Source organism: Phoenix dactylifera, chromosome 4, assembly GCF_051530095.1.
Source record: "Phoenix dactylifera cultivar Ajwa chromosome 4, Ajwa_hap1_PhDact_Kaust_v1.1, whole genome shotgun sequence".
Lineage (NCBI taxonomy): Eukaryota > Viridiplantae > Streptophyta > Magnoliopsida > Arecales > Arecaceae > Phoenix > Phoenix dactylifera.
This window is the reverse complement of record NC_143193.1, coordinates 1864509-1883150: the sequence shown is the minus strand read 5'-3', so window position 1 is coordinate 1883150 and position 18642 is coordinate 1864509. Positions and strand designations below refer to the sequence as shown.

General features: G+C 37.8%; 1 protein-coding gene and 1 non-coding gene across 5 annotated transcripts; both read right to left on the bottom strand.

The window, feature by feature from the left end:
• Window positions 1-242: 242 nt before the first annotated feature.
• Window positions 243-18169, bottom strand: LOC103708096 (U4/U6 small nuclear ribonucleoprotein Prp31 homolog). Of its 4 annotated transcripts, XM_088719521.1 has the most exons (11): window positions 17938-18101; window positions 17010-17071; window positions 10403-10562; window positions 7794-7860; window positions 4401-4463; window positions 4089-4226; window positions 2662-3554; window positions 2484-2554; window positions 1601-1703; window positions 1347-1422; window positions 243-558 (listed from the first exon to the last, which is right to left on the bottom strand). In XM_088719521.1, exons 4-11 carry the CDS (start codon window positions 7794-7796, stop codon window positions 451-453), a joined length of 1455 nt encoding a protein of 484 aa, XP_088575647.1. In that variant the 5' UTR covers window positions 7797-7860; window positions 10403-10562; window positions 17010-17071; window positions 17938-18101; the 3' UTR covers window positions 243-450. The 4 variants fall into 4 exon arrangements, with proteins under 4 accessions (XP_088575647.1, XP_008791096.3, XP_088575649.1 ...); XM_008792874.5 differs by lacking the exon at window positions 10403-10562 and having other exon boundaries at window positions 17938-18169; XM_088719523.1 differs by lacking the exon at window positions 10403-10562 and adding an exon at window positions 6677-6735 and having other exon boundaries at window positions 17010-18101.
• Window positions 15741-15861, bottom strand: LOC113462781 (small nucleolar RNA U19). Its single transcript, XR_003385911.1, has one exon. It is a non-coding gene; the product is annotated as a small nucleolar RNA U19 (small nucleolar RNA).
• Window positions 18170-18642: the final 473 nt, after the last annotated feature.

Sequence of the window (18642 nt, the reverse complement as noted above, 5' to 3'; positions counted from 1 at the left end):
TGATTTTATTGAATGTATTGGTACTTATGTACTGCTTAAAATAAAATAAAATAAAAATAATAAAAAAAAAAGATGGGACTGGGCAAGGTGACTCCAATTATTAGCTTCTCCTTTTGGTGTCAATGTGACAAGAAAGGCAGCATTGCTGATCCCATGGTTGAGTGCCAAGTTTGTCTTTCTCGACAGGCAAAGCATCGACATCTCAAATGAAATATGTACACCTACTTATTTGATGAGAGAAATGACATGGAATGGAGCTTATTGCAGACCGGTAGTTAATTTACAATGGCTATCATCCAGGAAAACAATAAGAAGCACACACATCGAGCACTGGAAAGGGACTCCACTAGTTTCTTGGCAACATTCTTCTATATTGTATTGGTCTTGGGAGATGAAAAAGACCACTTAGAATTTTAAATTTACAACAGAGAGACAATTGAAATATCTAAATTAAGGTCTCTTGATCTTTGAGAATGTCCCCATCTCTGAGAAGTAAGTGCTTTGGATTCCACTGCCGAGCAGATTTCCATGAGACTGTGGATTCGTGAGCTCTATTCCCTGAAAAACAGAATGCCACCACAGATTTAATTCATGAATGAGAAAATCCTAAATCCTTACATCGGCAGTCAAAAAATGTTTATCCTGATCCCGATTTGCTATAACATGATTCATCAATTTGTGCACGAAATTTGTCACCTACACTCATCACTTCTTAAGCAATGTCAATATTTTATCCAAAACGGATGCTGGATGCTGGATACTGGAAAAGCTTGTTTGCACTCATAAACTAGTGTAATGGCAGATGAACCCCCAACGCCCCAAGGATATGTCAAAATCTAGATATTTGAGCCGTAGACTTGGTAATTTCATTGCATCTGGTAGAGAAGATGACCACCATAAGCTTTTATTTTGGGAAAAGAATTGTGCCCAACAATGATCAAATGATTTCATGGTTCAATGCAGCAAGGGGCCCTTGGATCATGCTATGAGGTGCATGATGCCTCAATAGGCATCCTGAGATTATTATGGACCCATACGAGCGTATGTTTAGTCCCACATCGGCTATACAATGAATAGATCTTAAATACTTATAAAGAGCTAAGGAACTCGAGTAAATCTTTGCAGCTATACAACGTTCCTTTCACTATAGATGTCTGTACCTATGGATTGACTTCATTTGTATCTATACATGCATTCTACTAGCATCTTTATCGGTTTATGTTACTGTAAAATATGAAAATTTTACACATGGTTCCATCTTAAAGTTACTGAATTTTGACTTTGAGTTTGACAGAATTAAATCAAGAACTGGAATGATTATATGCAGCTTGGAAATATATACAGACCTGTACAGGGGTGAATGCAAGACTAGATGTCAGTCCTGAGGTTGCACCACTGCTTCCATAGTTCTTCTCCTTAAACCTGGTGTACACAATAAACAGTGGGCAGTTCATAGAAATATGGAAAAACTGATAGAGACTCTAATTTGGATTTTGAGGCAATAAAGGAAAAAGCCAATAGAATATCTCATATTCGATAATCTAGAGGATGGAAATAGAATCCTAAAAGATGAAGCATCCAAAAGGATCTAACTGCCTACTTTTTAGCAGCTTTGGCCGCAAGTTTGCTTTGACCAATTGACACACGCAACTTCCCACTTCCTGCCTGACCAAGCATGCCATAACCTTCACCCAAGCCATCACCTGATAATGGAGAGATAAAAGTTAAGAACATCTGAAGAAGCATCAAACAATTATGTCGGCTACAACAAGTCAATAAGTTCTAAGCATGGTGGTTTCCAGAAAGCATGTAATCATGAGAAACTAAAAAGGAACAGCCTTCACTGTCAACGTTATGAGAACTTCCAAAAGCAAATAGAGTATTTTCATGAAGCTAATAAATTATTTTGTATTTATACTTTTTTAAGAATGTTTTGAGATTTGAAAACAAGTGGGTGCCAAAAACAAATCTCGCAAAACCATTCGTAACTGTCAAGCTCAAAGTATCAATACTTTTTTAGTGTAACAGTAAAATAAATGCTTTGAAAATAACTTTTTGCACAGAAATGTGAAATCAGAAAATCAGCAAGATTTGAAATTAAATATGGACCAATTATACCTTTAAATACTGATATAGTCATTATCTACTTATTAAAGTGCTGCTGCGATTTCAAATGTATGTAAACATCTCAGCATCTTACTATTATGAATTTTGCCCCAAAATTCATACAGTAAAAGAGTTCCATTTCTACGCATCTCAGTGGCAATCAACAAAAAAACTAAACTTACCCAGAGTGATTTTCGAAAATTCAGAGAACATCAAGACTAGCAAGCCCCATCTATTAAAGCAAACTTAATGAATCATCTTTTGATCATATCTTTGAGAACAATCAAAAGTCACTTGAAAGTGGGAAAATAAAAATGTGAAGACTGGAGAAATGAGGGATAAAAATATGAACAAGTCATGCATGAGTGTATGCTCACCAAGGGAACTTTCTTCTGGCACTCCAAATTGCATTCTGTTAGCCAGCTTCCTCATATCAGTGATTGCATATCTGTCAAATGCCAAATTTTCAAACACACAAAAATCAAGTTATGGAATAAAACGATCTTGCTAATATGATAATTTTTGTTGCAGAGCACTGTCATAAGAAATTGCTACCTCTCTTTCATTTTCCGCAGTCGACGACCACCTCTCTTCTTTTTGGGCTCTGAATCTGGAACTGGAAGGGGTTTTGGTTGCTTTGCAGGGGGTGGCTCTTGCCACTTCTCAATCTTCTTACGGATTTCCTCTCTCAAGTTCCTTCCAGTCTTCCCCGTTGGATCTCCTCTTGTTGAGTCTACTCTTGCTGCTAGCGTTGATTTTGAAGCCAACAGTCTACAAGCACGGGTCCTCAAAGAAGGAGGGGTGCTCTGAAAAATCTCAGCTTGTTCAAGATAACCTACACGAAACTGAGAGGCTGCAGTAGAAAATCCAGCAAGGGTTTTCTTCTTTGCCCCAAGAAGCTGAACGTTGCAAGCTGGCATTTTTGCCAATGAAGACAAGCCACCAGCTGTTCCCATAAGTTTAGCTGCAACTGCACTTCCAACAATAGCAGAAAGATTTGGTGCGATATACCCCATCCTGCTCTCTACAAAATCAAGAACTTTCTTCTTTGCAATGTCAAGATCAAGTGCTCGGTCACATGCATCAATTGTTTTTTTTAGGTTCTCTTCTGACAGAGGCTTGCCACTTGTAGTTGATGCTGTAACAGAAATGACCATAATAATTGCTGAAGGTAGAAGCCCCTCCAAGTCAACAAGGGTCAAGTCCATCTCATTTCCAATCTTCTTCACAACCCGAGCATAATCAATTGGGTGGTGAACAAGAGATTCAAGTTCAGGAAACTTCAAGCGGTACTTATCACGTATAAAATTGTGAATTATGATGATTTCATTTTCAATGTCGACAGATAAAGAATTGCAATCAACAATAAGTTGATACTCAGGATCATCCTCCAAGACTGTTCCATGACCAGATATATCGGATCCTCTCTGGAGTGCATCTTCAACTTTCTGCGATTCACAAGAAATGAAGAGTGATTATCATATGTCACAAACTGAAATATCTTCCTAAGTTTTGCATGATGCATTTCATTATTATGCAATATATCTAAATGAGTCGGAACAAAAGAGAATAAAATAAATAAACCAACAAAATCATCATGACAACAAGAATAACTAAAAAATGGCATAAATACATTCTAAAAACTTTTGGAGTTCAAAAGGAAATATTGCCAACAGAGAAAATTTTCAAGTTTATCCTAATACACTTTCACTAATTTTAAAGGAAAGGGAAATAAATAGTTAAGCATGAAACAGAGAAAAAATTCAAATCAGTCAAAAAAAGGCAACCATGAATGATAGACACAGATGAAATATTATCTAGATTTAGGTTATAAATGCAAATGAATAAAAGCTGAGGCAACCATAGCCCAATAACCATGAATATGTAACAAGACATAACCACAAAAGCACATGCTACAGTTGTGAGGTTTACCTTAATAAGAAAACATGACAACCAAATGTATAAAGAGTTTTGAGCATCACCTGCATAATATCATTATAGCGTTGCGTCCTCTGCAGCTTTGAAACACTATCAAGATCATCATAGTTTAGTGCTTCAATATCAGCTATATCACCATCAGCATCCTCCTCCATGTCTGCTACATCAGCTTCCTCATCGTCCTAATAGACAAGTTCCATGTGAGATAGGAGCAAGTAACCATGATGCAGAAATATACAACACCGAAACAAAAGAAACAGGTAGAAGATGAGGTTGATACATAAAATTGCAAACATCTAAATATTATCTATCAGCCTAAAATTGTAATCAAGTATAAAGTTAATATATAAACTCACAAGATGGGCTTCATTGTCCGATAAATCTTCAAGGTCCGCCAAGAAAGAATCAGCAAGACTGGCCTGTTTAAAAACCACAGCTATAATATCAGTATACATCTTCAGTTGTTCGCAAAAATATTACACCTGAAGTAAAGAAACTGCAACATTGCATAAGACCTATTTTCCTTGTGAAATTGATACAGAAATGCTAAAAGAAGATGCTTCCAAAAAATCATGCTTGTAAAATCCCACATACACATTCACCATACAGGCCTAGAAACTGAATGCAATTAAAACATACTGTGAGTGGTACATTGCATGAAGAATTGCCAGAACTTAATCAGGCATTTAGCTGCACATAACTTAGAATAACTCATAGATATAATATTAGCATTACAAATTGCCGCAAATATAGTAGTAATAAAAATGCAACAATACGGAAATATGTCAATAGAAGAAGAACGTAGGAGATGTTCAGAAATAATGCAACTTGTTGAAGTCTACTATTCACTGCCATCCTAGCAAACAAGAAAAGTAGATACCTAAACTATTTATTTGCTATATATAACTTCAGGTTCTGAGTACCAGACTAGTGGCTAAAAAACTGAAGATAAAAAGTATGCCAACCCACACACACACACACAAACAGACATAAACAAACAAAAGCACAAATACGTGTATAACCATCACAATTAAAATTTTTACAGCATTCCTTGTGTGTCACATGTCCAGCAAAATCTGACAAGGGAACCTCCATGGAATTTGGCACAAAGACATGTATGTATTATATAGATGTTTGTATAAGCATGCATATCTAGTCTAGAAAGCTTGAGATTATTAACAGTTTTAGTAAGGTCCACTGAGTTTCAAGTTCAGCTCAAGTTTATGAGTTTCACCCACCCAAAAGATGAAAAAGATTATGAAAAGATAGGAAAACAAGGGAAATGTAAAACAATTTGACAAAAATATATCACACAATTTGAAGGCATATTTAATAATCTGACATCTTTGGTTTTTATGGTTTTGGTGTTTTCAGACCAAAAGCCTAAAAGTACAAAACCAGTTAAAAAGAATATCTGTTTGGACATGATGGAGTGTTAAAGAACTATATTACATTGAATTGCTTAATAAGAATCTAACAATTAAATACCCAACAGTGTATCCCAACAAAAATAAACTGTAATAGCATAAAACTACATATGGCTATAAACTTGATACCTAAGATAACATGGATCGACATTGTGAGGAAGGATATGGAAAACTTAAAATAACAAAAGGGATAGCCCTAAATAGGAATACTTGGAGAATAACAATCCAAATAGCTGGAAAAAGGCTTGACAATTATGATTATAGTTATTAATATAAACATGATACCATTAGATCAAGTATTGGTTATCAAATTATATTTTATAGTAATTTGGAGTACGAAATAAGATGACAAATGGATGCATTTTATTTAAATGTCCACAAAATCCAAGCTCTAGCTAATCCATGTGTAGATCTTATAAATCCACTATTCAAGGGGCTTGCTCAGTTACACCCCTTTTATCCCTTCACCTAAAATAACTCTTGAAGATAGAAAAAGGTATTGTATATAGAATAAGCTACACTTCACTTGAATTCTTTAGAACCAGAATCCCAAATGCTTCCAGTGTTCTGAAAAAAAAAAATAAAACTCAAGCCTAATTTTAAGAAGATACTTATGTATTAGGCATCTCCTCATCTAACTCCAAGGAAAAAAATATCCTCATCATATATTTAAAAATAAATGAAGAATAATGATGCTATATATCAAAATCATGAATAAGCAAAGCATCCACAGTCATTTTAGGTTGAAATGTATCAACTTGAGCCAAAACTTCAAACCTTTGTACAAGCATAAATTATATTCAGTAAATAATCAATTAGACTATTTCCTCCATAATTTTGACATGATTTACTCCGCATGGAACTTAATAACTTTTACATAGAAAAACCAAAAGTTAACATTTAATGTTGATGAGATTGTGGTTCACTTTAGTATCAAGGAGGGTCATGATGTGTCATTAAAGTGTCCAAAGCGCCAAAATTGATTCATAGGTAAGATTCCATAAGGATAAAAAAGCAGTATCTTAATGCTCGCTATCTATCTACCTAGTTCGGACCTTCTCACGAATTGTGCCAACAAAATTACACATATAGCAAGCACCAGCAAAGATGCACAAAAACAAACCAGAACCCAGAAACCAAAGATCTCAACAGACAATCCTTATACAGTGATAGATCATGTTTAACCCTTGGTATCATTAAGTTACCTGTTACCAAAAGAACTATGACTGCAAATACCAGCATCTGGTACAACTGCAACATAAATCTGACATAATCATATTAATATAGTTCAGTGTACATCTCTATGCAACTTCAGAGCTGATACTTAGTAATTCCAAAATTAAAAAATTTAATTTCAGTATTTGCTGGTCCTCAAGTAATTTAAAGTCGGGCTGATACTTTGTATCTCAAGTCAAATCCTAAAAATATACATGTAATCGCCTAAAGGAGTAATTCAAATAGTCGGTCCTCCTGTTTTAAATGGTAGCGAGATAGTTGCAGGTTATTTACCCACTAATAAGTAGGAGCTCCTCAACATTGAGTGTCAGAGATATAGACCCCATTTCAACCTTTACTTTGAGTGGAAAAGAATTTGAATTTTGATAATCACCTATAATTAGAGATATAGACCTAATGCCAACAGAAAGCAACATAATATGCAAACTTCCTAAGTAGCCAGCCGATCTTCTATAAGAGCATCTTCAGACACAAAATACACCACTCAATTAAGTAAAGTTTGACGAAGAAAAACAAGGAAGAATAATATAGTAAATACATAAATACAGACATTCGTACATGCATCCACATATAAGTATGCATATGCATAAATACAGTTACACCAGCATTTTTAATTTTTATAAGATTTTTTTTAATTATTTTCCTTAACTCTCCTAATTTCTTCTTTTAACATATCTAGTGTTATTGCAACTTGCTTTGCTGTATTTCTTTCTAATAAAGCTACTATTTGCGATTAAAACCTAATGGTGCTATTAACACATCAATGACAATAAATTATAGGTTCATTTAGCGGGATACTTTTCCTACGAATGAGACAGACAAATTACCATACAGCCTACTGGTAAATGGATACATGTTACTGGTGCAAACTTTCTATAAAACTCAAACAAAAAGATGTTTGTGTGTTCCTTCAACATCAAATAGCCTTTTTAAACAGTTAATGCACAGACATTAAACTATCACACATGCTAACTTATACCTTTTCTTATTTCATTAATTCACAAGGTGCTGATCATTACCAGATGCAAACACTAATTTGTATAAATTATAAGAACGTTTGATTAAAAAGAAAAATGATAGACTAACCATTGCTTCAATCTTCAGATACGGCGATAAACTTCAAAACAAAAGCACAGCAAAATCTGCTAAATATCTGCAAACACAGATCCAGAAGCAAGAGCAAGAAATTAGTTAGAATTAAAAACCCAGACAAAGTAAATATGGTGCAGACGCCAAGAATTAATTTTAATAAGATGAAAAGAAATAGGAATATTTCACTTCCCTTAACAATAGTTAAACAAAGAGCACGGCCACACACATGTACGGCAGGGGAAACAGTACATCTGCCAACATTCATCTTTAAGGTATCCCCAGCCTAAGGAAGAGAAATACTTAGGGTTGTTGGACAATAAGTTCATGGTAACACTATAGAACACTCTTTTGATGGAAAAGTATCACTAGGAGGCCAGCATGCACGCTGGAAACGATATGCAGGTTTACGAGAACAACACCACCCATCACAGGACCAATGCTACTTCACCAGAGATGTAACAAAAATCCAAAAAAATCCCTGAAGTTTTTCATATTCTGAAGTTTTATGGTAGAGGGAAAAAATCAAAAAACAAAAAGAATCACTGAAATAACGTACATATCTCAAATCTTAGCAGTATGTGCTTCTAATTTACATGAGAATAGAATCTCAATATATATTCAACTAAAGTAGCCCATTCTTTCTAGAATGTCTCCTTTAGATTTCTGTAAAAATTGGGATAGAAAAAAAATAAAACAACAAAAAAGAGAGAGGGCAAGGGTAGGATGTAGAATGAATAATGCAGCAATTTGCTAATAGACAGACACATTAAGCAAGAAATATTGGGAATGACACAGACGCATACGTAAGATATGGGAGATTGCATAAAAGTGTCAAGGATTAAACTAAGAGTGAGATGGAAGTATCTTACTACTAGTCAAAAAGTTTAAAAAGGAAGATGGAGACCAGTGACTAGCAAGAATGGCACAATGATCTCAAGGACATGCCATTGTGGATCATAGAACACCATTGTCAACTGTAGGAAGCTTAGTGGGAAGTTGGGGACACTATAAGACAATGGGCGGTCTCAAGTCCTCAAATTCTTCATGCTTCTGTACTTTGATTGTTTAAAAATCTTATTCAAGGCTCTCGCTGTTGGGCATGCATGCCCCCCTCCCATTGCTAGCACAAATGGGACGCAACCACCAATTGGACGGCTTCTACTATTGGGCATGTTTGTTTGGCTTCCCACCAGAAATGGATCGGGGCCATTGGTCAACCTTAGATTCTGGAATTTCTCGTTCTTCTAAATGGCACGATCATGTTTTTTGTTGATCTCAAATGAAGCACGATCACCATTACCATAGATTTTTTGAAAGCAATACTTAATAAGCTTCATCTTACGTCTTGGTTCAAGAACAACCCCTATAGCAAGAATGTGAGAGCATTCCTTCCAATACTTGTCAAATTTTTCTTGCATCTTTAAGGCCATCATCCTCACAACTTCATTTGAACTCCTAGATTCTTCAATCAAAAGCATATGTATTCTCCAAATTTCATAGAAATACAAATTTGTGGTTGGATTTTTTGTTTGTGAAAAAATTTCAATTATATGATAGAAAACCTTTAAGAAGTTACAAATAATGATGCCTTGAGACCAATCTTCCTCAGTTAGCGCATCTTTAAAATTAGGATCCTGGGCCACAAGTCGCACAAATATATCCTTGAATTGTATAGCATCATTTAACATAAGATACGTAGAATTCCAACGAGTAGGTACATATATGCATATCCTTTTTCTTCATAATTCCCATAAACAATTCCAACCTTCTTTGAGATGATTTTACATATTTTACAGCCTCACGGATCCTGTGAATAGTACCCTCCGCTTACCTTCAGCCCATCCTTCATGATCCAATTAAGACTATGTGCACAGCAACACACATGAAAGAATTTACCATCCAAAAGTAAATCTTTTCTAAATTGTTTTTGAAGCTCCGTTGTTACAACTGTATTTGCTGACAAATTATCAAGGATGATTGAACCCAACCTTTTCTCAATATTCCACGATAAAATACAGCTAGCTATACAATCACTAATGACTAAGCTAGTATGTGGTGAAGAAACCAACTTAAAATTGATAATATGTTTTTTAAGTTTTCAATCATTAGTGATGTAATGTGCAGTGAGACACATGTATCCCAATGTCTGATTTGATGTCCACATGTTCAATGTTAAGCTGATTCTTCCACAGTTCGTCTTGAACAAATCTTCAAGTTTTCGTTTTTTTCTTTACATATGTTTTAAAGCAATCAGAAGCCAATGTTGTTCTTGAAACAATATGAAATTCTGATCTGAGGTTCCTAATAAACATTTAAAAAGCTGGGTGTTCAACTGTTGTAAATGGCATCTCTTGTAGAATTACCATCCTTGCAAGATCCTCACGGCTTCTTTCTTGATTAAATGAATAGGGAACCAACTCGTTCAATGGAACACCATCTTTTGAAGTCACAGTGCCTATTAATATTTTTTGTTTCCCATTAAGATTTTTTTTTGTCTTACAGTTCTTTATATATTTGTAAAGATGACTTGTCCCATTTTTAGAATCAGCTGAAAAAATTAAATGACAGTAATTACATTGAGCTTTCTCCTTTTGGTTTTCTACCTCACAATAATGATTCCATATCTCTGACCTCCTTTTTTGTTTCACTTTGGAGCTATCTGGATGGACTGTATTAGAGGGCTCTATAGCTTGAGAACTACTGCAACGAAGTATACTTGAAACTTGAGCCATTTTTTTATTGCTATCCATCACAGACATTAACCTATTTTGCATAGAATTCAATAAAGATGTATAAGCATGAAATGTAAAAGCATAGAAAACTTTTAACCTATAATAAGTATGTTATAAGGGAGCATAAAGCACAAACATGTGAACACTGAGCACATATGGCTTGGCTGCTTCTATTTGAATGGATAGGAGATCAAAAACAAAGCATGGTACAGACAACAAGCAACATCATTAAAAAAGAATGCACACATGCCTGCAGACAAAAGAATGTAGTTGGTACAAAATAGATATGGCTCATTCAATCTGATTAAGGATTGCTGCATTTTAAAGTCTTTCAAAATGCAGCATAAGATATTTCAGACAAAAATGTTCTGTTGAGTTGTAATTCTCTGGCCCTATTTCAGACTAAATGTAGAAGCAACTGGCTGCAAAAGAAGGAAAATTACACAAACTATTGATGAAGGGCCAAAATTCAGTCTCTTGTTACTTGTTAGTGACTCCATGGTTGCTGATATAAAATCAAAGAATAAATCAGCCAACAAGCAATCAGTAAGCAAACAGTAATCATGGTTACAGAAACATTGGGAATACACTTCAGATTTGGACTCGGATCATGCTTCATAGCTTCAGAAAGAATTAATCACTGTAAACACGTAAAAAAAAAAGGAATCGAACCTCTGTCGGGAATAGCAAAGTGGGGAGTCGGGACTCACTGGAGTAGGGAGTCGTGAGGAGGTGCTCGGAGGAGGTGCTCGGAGGAGGGGCTCGGAGAAGGCCCTCGGAGGAGGAGGGGCTCAAAGAAGGCCCTCGGAGCCCGAGGAGGCGCTCGGAGGAGGGGCTCGGAGGAGGCACTTGGAGGAGGCCCTCGAAGGAGTAGGGGCTCGGAGGAGGCCCTCGAAAGAGGAGGGGCTCGGAGGAGGAGGCCCTCGGAGGAGGCGGCGGCGCTCGGAGGAGGAGGCCCTCGGAGGAGGCGGCGCTTGGAGGAGGTGGCGCTCGGAGGAGGAGGAGGAGGTGCTCGGAGAAGGCACCGCTCGGAAGAGGAGGCCCTCGGAGGAGGCGGCGCTCGGAGGAGGAGGAGGCGGCGCTTGGAGGAGGCGCTCGGAGGACGAAGAATGGCGATAGGGTTTCGGGAGAAGAAATCCTAGACATGCCTGGGCTTTTCATTTTTACGGCTCCAGGTTCGGGTCGTGGGTCGGGTCTTCGGGTCGGTTTCGGGTCCAGACCGTTGCAGTGGCCAGCGAGCACTGAGCAGTGCGCATTCCGGGTCGGGTCGGATCTTCAGGTCGGGGCGGGTCATAAACGACCCAAAATAGACCAAAAAAAGTAATGGTTTGGGTCGAGTCGGGATTCAGTAAATCCAGACCCGACCCAGAAAATGGTTCGGGTCCAATTTGAAAACCCGATCCCAACCCACGAGTCTTCCGAAACAAACGTGGTCAGGTCTAATCGGGTGACCCAACCCACTTGCAGCCTAACCTGCATCCATACGCATGACCCGTTTGGATAAAGTACCTACTACTGATCTAAAGACCAAATACAAACCTACCAGGCTACCACCTCAACCAACCCCACCCCCTCCCAAACCAATCCTTTCCTTCTTCCTCTTGTATGATTACACTCTTGACAAACTACCAGACCCTTCTCTCTTGTGTATTGTGCCTGCCCTCTATAATCCTCTATCACATTACCTCCTCCCCAACTCAAAAGGCACACGCATAGAAGCCATCAGTGACAGCAAGACACACATTTACAGCTACAGCAAGCTTGAAGGAAAAGTTCAGCTACGAAACCAAACACCTATAGGGATTTCTCACAGACACCACGTACAAACTGGGGAGGAAAATGCAAAATACCATTTTTTCAGCATTTTTTTCTCTCTTTTATCTGATATGGAGGACTTACGCTGACATCATCTTTGCAGTCAGTTTTGTATTATGTAGGAACGAAAAAAATTCGTGCTGAAAATAGGAATCACAGGAAATTTACTTCGAGAAAGAACAATAAAAATAAAGACCTTACGAACTATAGGTAATTTATCTTTTCTGATTGCGAGTTGTCCCAAAAACGCCGAAGGAACCCTTTTTTTCATCGTCAGATCAACCCTACTCTTCCTATATATAGAGAAACAACAATGCCCAAGATTTTTCAGAAATAGAAATAAGCCATGGAACCCATCACAGGGGTCGAAGAAGCCATGGAATCCATCACAAGGGCTGAAGAAAAGCAGTAGAGGCTCGTTCGAAGAGCACGTACCCTCCAAAAGACTCCATTATAACAATAAATCCCTGTTGACTATTTTCATAACAAAAATATTTCAAAAAATTCTTCTTTCCATGGCTATTCACGGCCCGCGAAGATCAACCACTCGTGCCCGAGATCACTATCCAATCAATGCCCAAAGCATTCAAAGAGTAAGGCGTGGGATGGGACTACTTGTTAGTTGGACTGCTTTTTCGTTCTCAGATACATGTATTTGGTAACTCTCTTATAGTATTCTTTAACCTTGGATTCGTCTGCAATAGTCCCTCGGACTCAAAAAGTGTTAGCGAAAATGGCTGATCCAATAGCAGATTCCACAGTTGCCACTGTTATCGGTCCAGCACATTTTTAACTATTTTTTATGAGACAAAAATACCTCTCCCTCATGAGTATATGGTTTCTTCTTCCCAAACCAAAACTCTTCCATTTTTAACTATTTTTTATGTCAACGGCGGCTCCCTCCGCAGCCATCCTCCTGCCAAAACCTCCAGAGCTGACATAAACGGCAGAGGAAAGTATCTGCCTTGAAAAATCATGAAGGGAAAAAAAGTCTGGAAAGCAAGTTAGCTAGGAGTAAGGGCTGCCGTCCGAAGAAATGAATGTTGACCAAAGAAAGCTAAACCTGTGAATCCAGTAAGTTGCCGACCGAGACGATGGCAGGAGAATATTTCATGATAACGATAGACAAAACCGTGTGGAAACTCCAGTATTACATCCCGTCTACTCACTTTAAACTTAGGGATACTTCTACACTAAAAAGCATATCTCCACAAATGATGACACAGACACGCTAGAATACTCAACCTTTGGTTCCTCATAAATTCCACTTTAATGGAAAACCACCACCTTCATACCTCTGCTTGGCTTTCAGCATCTGTCCTGTCCCAACTCACGAATACTCATGGACAGCTTGCACCAGGGGCTAGGGTGACGGAGTCCAGAGGTAAAGGATGGAGAAACCAATACCTATTACCGGCTGGAAGCCGAGAGAGAGAGAGAGAGAGAGAGAGAGACGAATGTTACAGTGAATTCAAATTAGCAATTTATTTTCCAATTTTCTTCCATATGAAATTTGCAAATAATTCATTTGTCGATTTTCTTTGGGTGGCCGTCACCATTTTATTTATTTTTTATATATTTTCTCTTAATTTCCTCTAGCCTCTAGGCCAAGTGCGACTCCGTCTCCGCCGCCGCCTCCCTTGCCCTCGCCCTCCACCTGTGCTTCTTCTCCACCATCGCTGCCCGCAAGAGGATCCGAAGGAGAAGAATCTCCGCCGCACTCCACCAGCCACGTCACCGAGCCACCGCTGGCCTCGGCACTCTTCCGACGTTGCCAGCCTCGTGGGAAGAGAAGAAAGAAGAGAAGAAAAAAGAAAAGAAAAAGAAAAGCAAAGAAAAGAAAAAAAAAGAAAAATAAATAAATAAATAAATAAATGCATATATATGTATGAATGAATGAATAAATAAATAAATAATTAAGATAATAAATAAAAATATTTTAATGAAATAAAATAATAAATAAATATCCGACACTCTTCCGGTGCCGCCGGCCTCGCGGGAGGAGAAGAAAGAAGAAAGAAGAAGAAGCTTCGGAAAGAAGAGAAGAAAAAAAAGAAAAAAAAAAGAAAAGGAAAAACAAAGAAGAAAAGAAAAAGAAGAAAAAGCAGTGGATCGGTATGAGATGGACTGGAATCACCAAAGGCCCAGCGAGCATGCTGGTAGCCTAGAGCAATCTTCATTTGCATTACATGAAGATGTAAGGTTTGTCATCTCGGATGGTTGCGGTGATCAGCACTCCCTTTTCCAACCCTTCAGAGCTCCAAGGTTCCTTTCCTCTAGCTCCCGGCTCCAGGGTTCAGCTCCTTTGGTTAAATACTCTAGAGAGGCTGAGGGAGAAGAGAGGGTACAGTAATCAGTGTTTAAAATGGGAGGTTCAAATAACCTCCCTTAAACGTTGTCCTCAGGAGAGGTAGCACCCTCTCCTTCCTCAGTGGATGGGAGGCCAACAGCTGACCTTTTCCCCTGGCCAGCTAAGGCCGTCACTTCTACTTGAAGCATGAGGTGGCAGCCCTCCCTTTCTTCATGAACGAGGGCCCAACAGCTGGCCTTCTCCCTACTGGCCAGCTGGGGCTCGTCACCTCAACCTATAGCATGAGGTGGCAGCCCTCAAATAGGCTGCCAACCATGAGCCCAAGTTGGCCCATTTAGTGACCTAGCCCAAATACTCAGGGCCTCAAAAATATTGGCCCAGTTAGTATTGGGCCAGGATATTACACAAATCACATTCCACATAAAAGCCAATCTAGTTGCTCCTTTGTGTAAAACTGTGGTCTTTCACTAGTTTCATGCTGCCACCCCCAAAAGTAAGAAATCCTAAGGTTTTTTTTTGAAGGAACTAGACAAGATGGAATGCAATAAAGCGGCTTATAAAAGTTTTAAGCATTCATCTCTGAATGGGTCATAGGACTTGGGAGGCATGTCACCCGCTAGCTCACCTAATAACTATTTGGAGAAGAAACAAGAAAGTTGAAAAGGATAAGATGGCTGTGAAGGGCAACATGGAAGGAGGAAAAAGCAATTCCTTCTCCAAAACCAATGCACATATTTACACTATAAAGGATTGTAAGGTGTACAATAAGAACTTTTATATGTTTAAAATGCTAGCTGAAAGTACACTACTATATAAGACCTGTGCACATCTGTCAAAAACTTACAGGTCACATCCTACCAGCACAGAGTTCTCGCTCCCAAACAACATGAGCAAACACTGGATAAATGCAATTGCTTTTCTATCATGCATTCCTATCTGAGCCATATGTAGACATTGTATCTCAGCTCTTATTTATTCAAGCATTTTATTTGGGTATAACAAAAAATGTAATTTTTTTTATAAAAAAAATATCAAAGGTAATTGAGTGTACTGAAAGCAAGGCAAACGAGAGCTAAAAAAATAAAATGTCTAAGGCTGCTTGGAGGACACCATATGATTGAGATGTCAATGAAATGGAGTCCCCTCAAAAGGCCTGAGAAGGTTGAACAGAACCATCAATTTATGCCTCCTAACTAAGCCAGATAGTATGAATTTGAGATGCAAGCAACATCTCTAAATCACCATATGGCTACTCAAAGAGGCTTTCTTTTCTTCCATGGGATCGTGTAAGGTGGGGCTATGGATTTATGAAACTAAATACTAAGGAATTTTATTCTACAGCACTATGCATGTACATGTGTTTGTACATGCGTCTAGACATATATACATATGTTTCTGTGTGTCTGAGGACATTAAAGAAAGAAATCTCACAGACAAGAATGCATCCTTCAACTCAAGTATTCCCAGTGACAGTCATGTTACATATGAATATCTTGTACATTTAGCAATAAATAGCCAAAAAATGAAGTTCGATATCATATTTTAAAGTAATGAAAATTAACAAGTGTTGTTTCATAATCCTTGCATGATATGTGAAATTCAAGTTACAATCAACATGAACAAAAAGATGAAACCTCACTTATTCACACATGACAAACAGACTGCAAAAAAGGACAAAATAGAAGCACCAACATAGCCAAAAGTTAGCCAATCGTTGCCTTAATGTTCTGCTATCTATTAAAACCAAGATTTGAAATGTTCCGTTATCCACCAAATCCAAGATTTGGACTATTTGATTGATATACTTGATGAATAGTGGAGAAAAATATAAAAAACGTTGGATAACCAGAAAGCTAGTCAATCAGTTGAAACATCATTACAGATAAGAGAGATTAGTAAGAGAAAGGAACATTTGGGTTTTTGATCTTCGAATAGGAAAAATAAAGTTTTATAAGCGCTATACCCTGATGCTGGTAACAAAGAATTATGACATCATGGTTACCTTTCAGGGCATAATAAAGGTAGGCATGAAAACCACATACGTTATTCACCTCTTTTCAATTTTAATTTCTCACACTTGTATTCTGGACCTCCAGGTTTTAATAAAATTTCAGGCAAAAAAGTATAAAAATTCATAAAGCAATATCAACCTAAAATTTTGATCTGCTGATGAAGACTACTTGAAAAGCAATAGCTAATTAATTGAATGCTTAGAAAGTCAGAAATCTCGTGTGGAAAGAACCGCACATCGCATCAAAGGATGCTGCGTTATCACAAGATGTTCATCATTCTATCATAATTTACAGTCTGTTTGCAAACTTACTCGTTTAAAAAAAAACACACTAATCTTACCTTTCAGAACCCAAGCACAAGACAATGGTAGGACAGTCCAAAATACCTGAAACTCTCAGAACCTGCGAAAAAACCCACCATGAGAATCGTTTTAAATGCCAAAAGAGGCAAAGCTATAATGTCTCTACCTCTATATACAAATTGTATAAGAAAACCACATCAAGACAGACTTTCTCAAAGTCCATGAAATGGTTATTAAATATGTTTGGAACAAAACAAAGCGATCATCAAAGTTGGATCCTTTTTATGTTTTGAGATGCAAGTATCTAACTCATTCCTATGCAACTCCAAGTTCCATAGATTATCTTGTCTATTTTAATCAGCTAAGCCTCCAGCAGTCAAACCAAAATTTTACCCCACAATCTCCATCTAAACACAAACATTCAATGGGAGATAATGGCAGAAAAGGCATCATAAAGCTAACACCAACTATCTACCATAATACTCTTTTCCATGGAAATCCCTGCCATCAGTCCATCTCGATCAAAACTGGCTGCTTTACATCTTCTCCCCATCTATGCTCTGCACTTACTCCTTAATTATAAGACACTTTCAAAAGAAAAAACAACCTTTTCCTCAATTTACAAACTTCCTAGATTACTTACTACCTTCAAACACTCTATCATCACATCAAATGGTTCGTTCCCAGAAATTAAAATTAAAAAACAAAAATTGCATCTGGGACTTAAAATTCTGTATAAATTAATCAATCACCACGCAAAACACAGTTACAGAATATATGCAGTCCATTAAAGTTCCGATCTGAGACATAATACGAGAGAGCTCAGCATGTATCTTCATTAAACTGCCAAATTTGAGAGAGATAACAGGAAAGGGAATCAAAAAAAAAAATCAGAAAAGAGGATAAATTGGAAACCTAGAACATTAAAAAAAATCCAAACTTTGTAAAAAAACAATGGAAATTTACGGGGTCATGATGTTCAATGAGAGAACAAGAGTTTAGAGATTTGAACTCGAGAAACCGCTGCAATTCCGGGGGATTTATCCATCCCCAGTATTACCGAAAACCTTAGAAGAACCCTATAGAGCTCTCTGCAGCCGAAATCCAAAACCCTAGAAAACCCTAACGGCGCTGCAAGGCCAGGAAGGGCACACATTTATAACGTATGAAGCCCGATGAAGAGCCCGACCAGCCCCATGTCTTTTGCACGTGACATCAGTCATTTTATAGCCATCAAGCTTCATGCAGAATCGGCATCCATTTGCCGACTTCAGTTTTCATGGAGTATGAGAACCAAGTTCGAATCGCCCTGCGCGTCAATTAAAATGTGGTAATACTGATTTGACATGAGGTCTAGGGGAACTTATTGGTCCGCTGGTAACTTTGGTGGTGCCAGATGTGACGTACTCACCTTTGGGTAGGAAGGGTATGAGTAAAACTTACCTGCCCGCATCGAATATTTTCCTAGCAGGGCGAAGGCCCAGTGGGAGCTGCTACGTGGGGGTAGGCTTGTCCCTTCCTCCCCCCTACCTTTTTTATTCCAGCGCAAAAAAAAAAAAAAAAAAAAAAAAACAAAGGGGAGGAGGTCCTTCAACATTTATTATGAAATAAATTACAAGGTGCTGCTAATGCAGCTCGGAATGCAAGAGTTTTCATGGAATATGATGGGAG

Excerpts from the sequence above, each read along its gene's own strand:
- LOC103708096 (XM_008792874.5), bottom strand. Across the intron at positions 2,555-2,661 it reads CTGCGGAAAATGAAAGAGAG|ATATGCAATCACTGATATGA; the intron begins GTAGCAATTTCT and ends GGCATTTGACAG. Across the intron at positions 559-1,346 it reads TTGCATTCACCCCTGTACAG|GGAATAGAGCTCACGAATCC; the intron begins GTCTGTATATAT and ends TCTGTTTTTCAG.